Source organism: Zeus faber, assembly GCF_960531495.2.
Source record: "Zeus faber genome assembly, chromosome: 14".
NCBI classification, from domain to species: Eukaryota; Metazoa; Chordata; class Actinopteri; order Zeiformes; family Zeidae; genus Zeus; species Zeus faber.
The window spans coordinates 30,341,181-30,353,622 of NC_137200.1; the positions used below are offsets into that span (position 1 = coordinate 30,341,181).

The following is a 12,442-nucleotide window of genomic DNA, read 5'->3' on the forward strand; positions in this document are numbered from 1 at the left end:
TGAATACAAGAACTTATTGGAGGAGGTCATTGCCAGAGAATATCCAGGAAACACTCACCAAACCAATTACTCCAATGGCTGCTTGGCTTAAAACACCATCTTCAATTCCAGGTTTTATGGACACAGCCCAGTTTAGTAAATCGGTCAAAGTAGGAAATTTAAATACACTGTAAAAAAAAAAAAAAAAAAAAAAACATTACAGCAACGAAGAAAACCTGGCAGAAGTGCCGCTGTAATAGCCAAGATAATCCGCTGCCTTGTCGCAATCTCCATGTGCAAAAGGCTTAGATTGGATTATTATTAGATCACATTGGATTGATAATATATTATTACATATAAAGCCAACTATATTTTTCATATCCATGATTTTTTTGAATAATACGAACGTGGAAATTTTGACTGGATCATCCCATCAATGTCAATTATTTTACATTTCAACATCCTATTGTTACAAATGATCTGCACTCCGAACACTGATTAAAAATCAATTAGTCAATGATGATAGCATGGGAGATTGTATCTGATGTGATTCTTCCAAGCCGAGTTTGCAAGACAGTTCCCGTAGAGCTACCCTTGATTTCTAGCTATTCTTTCTCCATAGGCTTTTGGCACTGGCTGCATTTTGGTTTCTGTGTACGAGGGCTTATCGAGAGGATTTTTAAAATACTCTTATACTTAACATGTCGATTCACAGCTTGTAACTCCAAACAGGATATGTCAGTGAGACTGCGACGGCTGACCTCCTTGACAAAGACCTAACATGCCAACACAAAGGTGACATCCAGCTTCAACGTCCTTCCTTCCCATTGTATATTAGATGTGGTCGAACTGAACCTAGTAACAAGCTCAGCGTAGCCCCCTTCCACAGAATTTGGGCACTAAGTCTTCCCATTTAGACCTCTACCTGAGAGCATTAGGCCATTGAAGGGCTCACCCCTCGCATTACAGCCCACATTGACTTTGGTGAGGACAATAATCCAATTTGCAGCTTCCCCAATAATACACCTTGTATTGCAAAGAACCAACATTTTTACAGGAAGGCTTGCATGCCTGGGTGTAGGGGAAGGTACATTGGTGCAGAACTGCATAAAAAAAAGAAAAGCAATTCAAGCAAAAGCTACAGGGAAATATGCTCAAAAGATGCAGCACAAAAGTGCTAGAGACGTGTGAAAGGACTTCATTGGCTTTAAGGAGCCACGCCCGTTGGTATAAGGGAAGAAAGCTAATGATTTAAACTTGGCAGGGCCAGTGGAGGCAGCTTGGAGAGGTCGGCAAGCTGAATTTGACCTCTCCCTGAGCCTGAGGAAGTTTCCGTGGTCATCGAGGTCTTGGTGTCTAAGAAGAATGACCAGGAGTTGTGATGGACTCCATCACGAGCTGCCATGAATTTAGGGCTCCAAAAACAAAGGGCGTAGAACATCATTTGTAATATATTTCTGTAAGTTTTCATTGTCCTTCAAGTTTGTTGCTCTTAAACCACTCTGTCACCAGTGGCACACGTTGGCATGAATGTTATTTCTACTTGTTTTTGTTGAAGTACCAACTTTCTGGTCGATTGACCAAATGCAAACTCTGGCGTTTGAAGGTGTTTTCTGAGACCAAAACCTCGATACGAACCCTTTCTCAAAAAGCTTGGGTGATGTAACCTAAACAACAGAGCAGAAAGTGAGGATTAAAACCGAACCCCATCTGCCTTTCCATGGTTAGCTGAGGCGGTGTCGGAGGACCTTCAACTGCAGCGCACAGTTCTCCAATGTTTCAACTGGTATCGGACGACATTGACGACGTCTGCTACAATGGCCGTAAAGCTTCAGAGGTTTGGAGTCTGGGTGGATGGGGCGCGGCACCTGGTCTGTTCTGTGGAGTTACCAGCGTTTTCCTTCAATCAGTTTTTGTGTCTTTATCACATTATACATAGCGTAGCTCAGTCACCGCCCACTCTGACACACTCTGGGCACGGTGCACGGTGCATCTGAGGAGTTGCTGTTTCCATTTCCTCTCGTCAAATGAGTAGTTGTATTTGGCGGCACCTGCCTGTGCATTGACCGGCTTTGCTCATTCCTCACTTTGCTGAGTCTTGGAATGGCCTGGCTGTTGACGCGTGCGGTCTGACCACTCAGTGTGGCGGTGTACCCTACCTCCTTGTTACCTAACCCCTGTATTGTTCCGTTGTTGTTTTCAGCCAGTGGTGTTAGCCAGCCGTCCCCATTGACAGCTACATTTGTTGCTTGTTTCCTGTTGAAATGAAATGAGAACCTGTGTTAAACGCCACTCAGCATCTGCCGTGTCTCTGCTCCTTGTTCCAAACCCGTTACAACCTTGTATTCTCATGTGCTACCGCCTTCGCTTGGTGAGTTATCCTGCTGCGGCTGCACAAAATAACACTTTTTGCCTTTAATAATAACATGTCACATGTGCATACTTGTGTGCATAAGTACACTGATAAGGATTTGTTCTCACATAATTCCCTTGTGTGGCTCTATTTTTGATTTAAGCAAATATTTTGGCTGTGAATCTTCCAGACAGACAATCACACATGTTTGACTTAGTATTGCTAATTTCATTGTTTCACAGTTTAATATATATATATATATATATTTTTTTTTATAAAACACTAATACTAACAAGTATAATAAGTGTATGCAATATAAATCCAATTATTTTATATACAGTATATATATAAAATAATTGCTTTTATATATATATACACACTTATTAAACTTGTTAGTATTAGTGTTGTTGTAATGATAATATTTAAAGTCTTGTCTATGCTGTACATTGTACTGGTTTATGTCACTACGAAATTCAACATGGAAATAAATGCAGTTCATCTCAGTTCATCACAACTTAAATACAGTAAAATGATAATAAATAAAATGAATAATAATAATAATAATAATAATAATAATAATAATAATAATAATAATAACCATAATAATAACCATAATAATAATAATAATAATAATAATAACCATAATAATAATAATAATAATAGGGTTGTTGTGCAGCAAAATTAGACACTTATTATTGTAATAGCAGTAGCTCTTTGTGCGCCACACTCTTACCACAGCTTGGAACAAACAGCCGTCCTCTCTTTGTCACTCTCTTTTCCTCTATTTGTTCAATTTTTCAGATACATGTACGTTGGCTGTATTAGCCGAGAAACCTCTGAAAAAGGAGTCGTTAGGAAGCAAAGTGTCAGCCAGATAACACAAGAAAAAAAGGGAATTATAAGGAACACTGCAGAAATGTTCATTTTCAAAACTCCCCAAAAAGAAAAGTGTTCACCCTGGAGAATAACAGGATTTAAAAACGCTGTCAAGTGACAGCGACCACCTTGAGCCAAGAGCAGCATATAGGCATGTGCCATTCAAACAGAACCTATTAAAGAATAGTTTGACTGTTGACGAACAATGACACGAATGACTGAAGGGTTGTTTAGACAGGAAAACTGAAGGAAAAAATGCAAAAGTGTGATGCTGATTAAACATTTTTTAGATTGTCTTCTTGTCAGGAAGTGTTGATTATTTGAAGGGGTCACTGCTCGGACAGGATGTCCCAACGGACGGGATTTGGCCGTTGTGCAACAAAATAGACAAACTGATGCAGTGAGTAGTGCTCCGAAAATTAAACATACGACAGGGTGGACACTCAGGGGCGTTTATCAGATTCAAATTGACCGTTTTATGGTCAAAATGATGGAACGTTCCGCCCCCCTGAATGACTGTAGAACCACCAAATAACACTCCCCCTTACAGATGCAGATTCACCTTTTAAGCCTTTTCCTGGTATCGTGAGTCATCAAGCGCTGATCTTTTTGGTTTGTCTGAGGAAATGGTGCCTGGTGACAGTTTGCTGAGCACGGACTGGTGGATCGCCGTCAATCACTCTTTGGCAAATTATAAATTGCTTGTATCTAACGGTCGATAATGTTGGATTAAAAGTGAATGTGCCAGTTCAAAATATTTGTATTTATTCAGTGATCTGTCATGGTGGCAGGTGGACGCCGCATCACTTATTGCAATGTTTTTGCTCCCATTAAGATTCTCAGCCATGTTTCACCTCAAGGACTTTTTCTTTTGAACGCAAATGTTGGTGTCCACGCTGATGATGATGATCTCCTCAAGCGGCTCAAAGTCCCCGTAAAGTGTTTTTCTGAACAGCGAAATGTTGGCCCCCAGACGTGGATCGGCTCCCCCCGTCCAACCTGCCTTTAGATGGGAAGAGGGAGATTGCATGTTTCTGTCACCGTCAGAATGCACCAGAGGAGGTGACGGCTGTGTCTGTTGCCGTACAGGGAGCGGCGTCCCCTGCCTTTGTTGTCTGTGTGATTCGGTCGGCCGGAATCAATTAACAACCCGGTCTCATTGGCGGGTGGGATCAGAATGCGTGGTGGACCAGATTTGTCCTTGAATGTGACACATTTACACTAAACGGTGCATTACTTATCCCCCCTTTCTATCCTAAAGCATGTCCTCTATCTACGCTATCTATGCCTCAGCTGGATGAATACCCTGGCAGAACATGTTCTCAACATCATCCCTCAACAAAAAAGGGCACAGCCTCATTTTTTCCTCCCTCCTACGCATCCATTCAAGCCTCCCGCTCGCTTCTCCCTGTATACCTTCCTGCCGTCTTTCTCTTCTCCCCTCTCTCCTCCATCTTTATGCGGATGGCGGTAGAAGGGGTCACTGCACTGAATGCAAATCAGCTCAATGTCCTTCCCTTGCAGGCCACTGTGCAGCCTACCACTTCCCCAGCGCAAATTCCATTCAAATAACTTCTAAGAGGGAATCGAAATAAAAAAGACCGAATGTCAGATTAAAAAGTGAATTTTTTTACACTCCCCCCACTGCTTCGCTTTCTTTCGCTCTCTTTATCTCTCTCTCTCTCTCTCTCTCTCTCTCTCTCTCTGTAGCTCAGAGATTCTCCTGTTTGTCCGGGCTCGCCAGGCAGGAGCTCTGTATCACCGCATTCCTATTTCCTCCAGGCACTCGTCAGCCAAGGGCCTCAGATCCTTCAATTTTATTGCTGCTGGAGCAGCCATTTACCGTCCTCTTTATTAAAAACCATATTTCAGTAGGCAGAAGCACAGAGGCGGGGACGGGGCTGGAGGCTGAGGACCGGGAGGGCTGGAAGCTGCATCCTGGACGTCAGGCTCGGACGGAAGCCGTGTCTGACACCTTGTCAGGCAGACAGGGCACCGCGGACATGACATACTGCAGCTTCGTCCTATTTACTGCGCTGAGGAAATGGAGAGGGACAGCAGACAGCTTGCGCTCAGGCTCGCTGAACCGAGCGGAAACGTTGTTCGCTGAGAGAAGAGCGGCATTAGGTTGGAACAGCACTAGGGCGTCCAAAGCTAAATGAGCCTGTGTAGACGTTGGTTTTTACCCAACAAGAGCCCATTACATCAGGCCGTTCAGCCTACGGCCAGGCCTTAACCCTGACATATCCAATGGATAAAATAGTTGCACTATCAGCAAGCAGCACTCCAATGTGAATTTCAGATTTTCGATGTATTTCGAAACCGTTAGAACATGTGAGATGATATTATTATTATTATTATTAATAATAATTATAATAATAACAATAACAATAATAATAATAATAATAATAATTATTATTATTATTATTATTATAATAATAATTATAATAATACTACTACTACTAATAATAATAATAATAATAATGAATATAGCTGCAGGCAGTAATACACAGGGTCCTGCGTAGTCATGTTAGATAGGAATTGGAGTTTTCCGATTTCCCAGAAAACACACCATCACTTCCTGCGGTGCCAAAACGTCTTCTTTGAACGATTATAGTTCAAGCTCAAGCTCTTTATTGAAATGTCGTACTTGCAAGTGGCTGGAGGGGGATGAGTTCTGAAAGACGAAGCTTGGACTTATAAAGTGGAAGGTGATGTCACGAAGCTGAAACCAACCAAATGAGTGTTTGAGGTCATCAGTTCAGAGCCTGGAGTGTCGCTATCACTCCTCAGCGATTGGCTTCAAATCATTATTTCTCTTCAATGACAGTATTGTTCTCAAATGATTAGTCTTGAGCTACTCCAAGTAATACTCAAATAATTCTCAAAAAATCAGTTCAGGTAGTACAAGACAATACATTCATTCAAGATAGGTGAAGTTGTTGTTGCTCAAGAAGTTTTCTGTGTGTTTCTCCTCTTCCTGCTGTTCCAACCAGCTGGCCTCGTGCCAAATTGTGGCTTTGGCGTGAGGCCAGCTGGTTGGATGGATTTTTGCTTAGTTGTGCCATCTATTCTGAAGGATATTGCTGAGTATTTTGAATTAGTTTACGCATTTTTCTTCATGCCATCCTGGATTTCTCTGCCACACACCAGCGATGACGAGGCCAGGTTAACCATGACAACGCTGCAGTTCACTGCTCATTTGTACACTAGGAAGGAAGCGCTACATGTTCTTTTCATATAGTTCTGGGTAAAAGTAGTATAAACATGTGTGTTGCATCCAAGTAGACAGTGAAAGGCTTTAGTATATACAGTGTCATTGGCTTGACTAGAAACCCTCTGTTTCAAAGCGAAGTAGTCGAGAGAGCTCCAGCGTCATGTGAGATTTATAGATTTGTGGAAGTTTTACTGGAGCATCCGTTTCAATACAAGGCATGTTGTGCCTGTTGTGTGCTCCATTCCAAAGAGGTCCATTCCAGTGCAGTCATCTGTTGTTTATAGGCTTTAATGCACATTAGAGCAGGTATGAAATCAGAGCAGTCTCCATTAAGAAGTGAGGTGTGGTTTTAGAGTGCTGCTAAATGGTGGGGGATTGCTGCTTAAGCAGCGGACTAATACTCATCCCCTCATCCCCTCCCTCCCTCAATCACCGGTCCGTCTACCTGTCTTCCCCACAGCAGCGACCCAGCCCAACATCAACGGCCATCTACCACTTACCCACAACCGCTTTTACTGGAACGGGACGCGGCAAATCATTTCAACATTGATTCTCTTCTCATTTGGAGGAAGATAAAACATATTGCATTGATGGAAATCTATGCTGCTCCCGCCTTTCCACACAGGCTACTGCAAGCTTTCATGTCCCCTTTTGTTTCATAGGGGTGGTTGGTTTTCAATAGTTCCAGCCTTTGTAGCAGAGTGTGATCATCCTACCACCAGGGCATCGAGGAGGGGGGCAAAATGACAATCAACGAGCTGGACGAGTAACACAGCTGTAAAGAGTGCAAACAGGATGTGCATGTTTGTGTGTCTACAGCAGTGGTGGAAAGTAACAACGCAAAGTTCTTTGTGACTGTACTTAGGTACTTTTATTAAGTACTCTGGACTTAATATTGACTGAATAAGTATATTCAGTGTCGGAGACTTTAGACTTTTAATCCACTACGTTTCAAAGCAAATATCTGTACCTTTTTGTACTACATCTCTAACACAGTCACGTAACTGTAGTTTTTATTATTTTATCTGGATTTATATTTATATCCTGTATATCAAAAGTGGAGCCTATCCTGTGTTTTTTGTCATTTGTAATGAGGATATGCACGAGCGCTCATCTGCAAAACAAGTTACAGAGCCACTTTAAGAAGTATAAAAGACAAGTGCTTTTTTAATACTTGAGGTACATATAAGAGCAAGTACTTATATGCTATTACTTAAGTAGAAATGCCAATGTGGTCATTTCACGTTGGCGTTTCGTGTCGGGTATTGGTATCGGTATTGGTACTTTTCCTTCCAGTACTACAGAGTATTTCTTATGTAAAATGATCAGAGCAGGCTTGTAGACTGATACTCAGATATTAGCAGGATCCACAAGACGCAGGCTGACGGAGGGCAGTGCCGCAGGGGGCCGCCGCGCTAAACACAGCCATAAGCTGCATCCTACGCTCAAGCGGGGTCGCCATTAAGGCCGAGCAGCGACCCCGCGCTGACCCCGCGCTGACCCCCCTGATGGGGACGCGGCACCGACGTGTGTGTGTGTGTGTGTGTGTGTGTGTGTGTGTGTGTGTGTGTGTGTGTGTGTGTGTGTGTGTGTGTGTGTGTGTGTGTGTGTGTGTGTGTGTGTGTGTGTGTGTGTGTGTGTTGCAGTTAAAAAACAAGTTTCGGTGCAAAGATTCATTCTTCGTCTCTCAGATCATTTTGGGTTGAACAGCGTCACTGAAACATCATCTTTACACATCTGCAGTTTTCAGCTCTTTCTTTCTGTGTTTTAGGTTTTTGTTTGTGCCGATTTAACCTTTTTGAATCTTCTCCCCCCCCCCCCCTCTTCTCAACCTCAGGTCCTCTCACAAAAAAACACGACGAGTCGACGATGAACCGACCCCGGGATGAAGGTACTTCCTCGCTCGCACGCTTTAGCTTTTGTTGCATAGTTTAGCAGCAGGTCGGGGGGCACGCTGTGTCTGTGCTTGTTCATCACCCTGAGGAGGAGGAGGAGGAGGAGGAGGAGGAGGAGGAGGAGGAGGAGGAGGAGGAGGAGCCGCCTCCTCCTCCTCATATATCTTTGTCTTTTTCTTGTGGATGAAAACCCAGAAGGTTTCGAAGCCACCATCACATCTGCACTTGTGTTTCTCTGGGTGTGTTTCTCACTTTTCACAACAGACAGGTGCACACAGCCCCAGCGGCGAGCTGAGGGACAGCAGCAAACCAGACGCCTGTTTTGAGGGGCCCTTCTTTTTGGGGGTGTTCCCGTCCCTGGGAGTCACTTCCCTTTTTTGCTTGATGTGCGGTTGTTCCACCACCAGGTGTTTATGAGCCACACAGCGTTGAATTGCACACTTCTGCCATTTTCTGCGCTGTACTTTATTTCATTATTTATTTGTTTGTTTGTTTTGCGGGGTTTATTTTTATTTTTTTTTGGGGGGGGGGGGGGACTCCTCTCTTTTGACAAAACCCAAGAAATTTGCGGCATTCTGCCATTTATCCATCTGGGAAAAATAACAAAATATCTGAGGACTCTCTTGTGTTTTCAGGTTTCATGGAGCGTTTTATCTGCCTCATGCCTCATAGCGACTCAGATTGGTTTCCCAGATTCCCCGCGTCCGAACGGGAACCCGCTGGTATTACTCCTTGCAGATAAAAGGAGTGTGGGAGATTTAAGTGGGAAGGTTTTGGGAGTGGGAGCGGACGTCTAGCTTCCAGTGTTCCTGCGGAGGCGTGCACGGACGCCGCATCCATCCTCGCTCGTGCCCTTGAAGGCGGAGCGTGTCCTCTGTGCATCCCACTGCACGTCTGCTTCTCTGTGCCAGCATCAGTAGAGGTAGTGGTATGGAGGGATGGGGATGACCAGGGATCTCACGACCCGATATTACTGCAATACTTGGGTGCCGAAATGATAATATTGTGATTCATTATGTTTTGCAATATACCAAGTATTACGACACTGCGATATAATATTCATTTCTTTGTCATTTGACTCCAGTAAAAAGTTTAAAACGCATCTTTTTTTTCCTCCCTTGTGGTCTTCCGTCCACACGGAGCTTCTTGAAAACGCCGAAATTACCCAGATTTCACCACGCTATTGCAGTTTTCAAGCCACACATGTGCATATGTAAAAAAGAAAAAAAACAACTGAAACGGACCAATTCGATCCCGATGAATGTGTTATATTTTACATTCTGTAATGTCCAACCCAATCTGCTGAGATCTAGTCATAGATATACTCAATCTTTGTATTTTTGACAGTAAGGACAGACACAGCGCTTGGTCTCGACAGGCTTCCTGCGTATTCCAGAAGATTCAAAGATTCAAAAGATTATTTGTCACATTATTTGACATGAAAATGGATCAAAATGAGTGTTTGATATGGAACCATGAAGCAGGCTGCCGCTTCTCCTCGTCATTTTGTGGGTCATTTTTGTGTGTACAAGGGAGAGCGCCCCCTTGACCAGAACGTCCAGTAACATTCCAGTAGTAGGGATGTCCTTTAGCGCAGAGGTTCCCAACCCCCAGTTCGTGGACCGTGAGAAGGCGGGCGGGGTTTTCCGGGAGAGATCTGCGACCTGCTCCGCAGCGGAGCAGCAGCGGGGAAAGAAGAGTTTTTATTCACTTCGTTTGGAGGAAAGGTCGCTCTGAGCATTAACATTTTTTATATATTTGAATATTAAAAGTAATTAAGCAAACAAATTCAAATAGGATTACAGAGGAATATCTGCAGCCCTACCTGGCACCAGCCGATCTCAACTGCTCCAATACGACGCATGCGCAGACACACAAGGTGTGAGTTGACGACCGCGACGGCGTTTTATGAGCAAATATCCTCATCAATAATTGTAGAAGTACATGTAGAAGACAAGTCACAGGTAGTACACACAGGTAATACACACAGGTAGTGCTTTGCCTTTTACTTCCAGCGTTCCCCTCTGGTAAATATAGCATGCGTTTTTCTGCGCTTATTTTGGTGAGTCTCTTAAAAGTAGTTTATTAAGTAACTTATTGTTCATTATTCTAAAGTCTAGTTTGGATAAACCTCTTAAACTGTTTAGGTGTGTTGTTTAAATAATCTCATATTTTTGTTATTATTTATAATTGTTATTATTCAAAAAGTTGAGAAATAAGTGTTGTTCTTTACAAATCAAGTGCTGAACAAAATACTGACAGTATGTTTAAATACTGAGAGTATGTTGAAATACTGAGAGTATGTTTAAATACTGACAGGATTCTTAAATACTGATAGTATGTTTAAATACAGACAGTATGTTTAAATACAGACAGTACGTTTAAATACTGACAGTACGTGACCATAAATCGAACGTCAAATGGAATGGTGGATTTGGGGAATGGTGACAGCCCTGGTCACATAGAGCAGGGAGAGAAATGTTTTCAGGCAAACTCCAGAGACTGTCTTTGGCAGAGTATTACAAATAGAAAAAAGATTAAATATAAAAATAGCAATAAAAAAATAAATAGTAGGCGTGAGATCAAATAGAAAATACATAAAAATACGTAAAACACACAGAATTTTAAAATATACCAACAATGAGCAACATCAGCTATGTATACAGTATGTGTACAGTATATTTACATTCATAGTGCAATGTTTGAGAACTGAGAAAATGAATATCGAGGAATACCAGGGAAAACTGTAAATACTGTACATACAAACATAACAACAACAGGAACGATGTACATTGTGCAATGTTTGCAAACTGAGAATAATATAATAAATATCAAGGAATGTAAAGCAAAATGTGTGCAACTATTACAGCAATGTAAAAAACAGGTGAACACAGTATTGTTGAGGTGAGTCCTGGTTTGACAGAGCTCAGTGTCCTCATGGCCTGCGGGAACAAGCGCTTTCTCTCATTTCTTCAATCCATTAATAAACAAAAACAAAAAGTGTTTCTCAAATTGGAGAAGTTGAGAGACAGACGCATGAAGCTCATCCAGCTGCAGGTTGTTAACAGAGAAAACAGAAGTAAGGACTGAGCGGAGTGATAGAAGAGTGATAAGACTGTGGGCACAGGGGGGAGAGAGAGAGAGAGAGAGAGAGACAGAGAGAGAGACAGAGATACAGGGAGAGAGACAGGGAGACAGACAGAGAGAGAGACAGGGAGACAGGTGGGAGGCTGATGGTGGCAGTGGCAGGTGCAGGGAGAAATGACATTTCTACAGCTGTGTGAGTGAGAAAGGTGTTGAAGACCTGTGAGCGTGAGGCTGCAGAGGAGGAGACGCCTGAGCTTGACATTGAAAACCCTGATGGACGCCGACGCGCCGGGGCCTCCTCCTCTGCCGGGGCCTCCTCCTCTGCCGGGGCCTCCTCCTCTGCCGGGGCCTCCTCCTCTGCCGGGGCCTCCTCCTCTGCCGGGGCCTCCTCCTCTGCCGGGGCCTCCTCCTCTGCCGGGGCCTCCTCCTCTGCCGGGGCCTCCTCCTCTGCCGGGGCCTCCTCCTCTGCCGGGGCCTCCTCCTTTGCCGGGGCCTCCTCCTTTGCCGGGGCCTCCTCCTCTGGCGGAGCCGGGTCCCTCACGCTCCGAGGTGCGAGTGTTTCAATATTACTAAATGACAGGTTTCTAACTGGATCTTTTCAAGGCTTCAAGTGTCATCCAGGAAAACCATGTGGAGGTTAGAGACGCACTGAGCATGACGACACATCAACCACCGGGGAGTGTGTAGGTGTGTGTGTACGTGTGTGTGTGTGTGTACGTGTGTGTACGTGTGTGTGTAGGTGTGTGTGTACGTGTGTGTGTGTGTGTGTACGTGTGTGTCGGTGTGTACGTGTGTGTCAGTGTGTGTGTACGTGTGTGTAGGTGGGTGTGTACGTGTGTGTACGTGTGTGTGTAGGTGTGTGTGTACGTGTGTGTGTAGGTGGGTGTGTACGTGTGTGTGTGTGTGTGTGTACGTGTGTGTCGGTGTGTACGTGTGTGTCGGTGGGTGTGTACGTGTGTACGTGTGTGTAGGTGTGTGTGTAGGTGTGTGTACGTGTGTGTGTAGGTGTGTGTAGGTGTGTGTGTAGGTGTGTGT

General features: G+C 43.8%; 1 protein-coding gene across 1 annotated transcript in view; it reads left to right on the forward strand.

Moving 5' to 3' along the window:
* The window catches only part of nlgn2b (neuroligin 2b), a gene marked incomplete at both ends in the record, with an annotated part of 45,746 nt that overhangs the window by 4,193 nt on the left and 29,111 nt on the right, over window positions 1–12,442 (forward strand). The window contains one exon of the mRNA XM_080014374.1: window positions 8,263–8,316. Coding sequence (XP_079870500.1) covers window positions 8,263–8,316 — 54 coding nt within the window. The remainder of the gene's footprint in view (window positions 1–8,262; window positions 8,317–12,442) is intronic.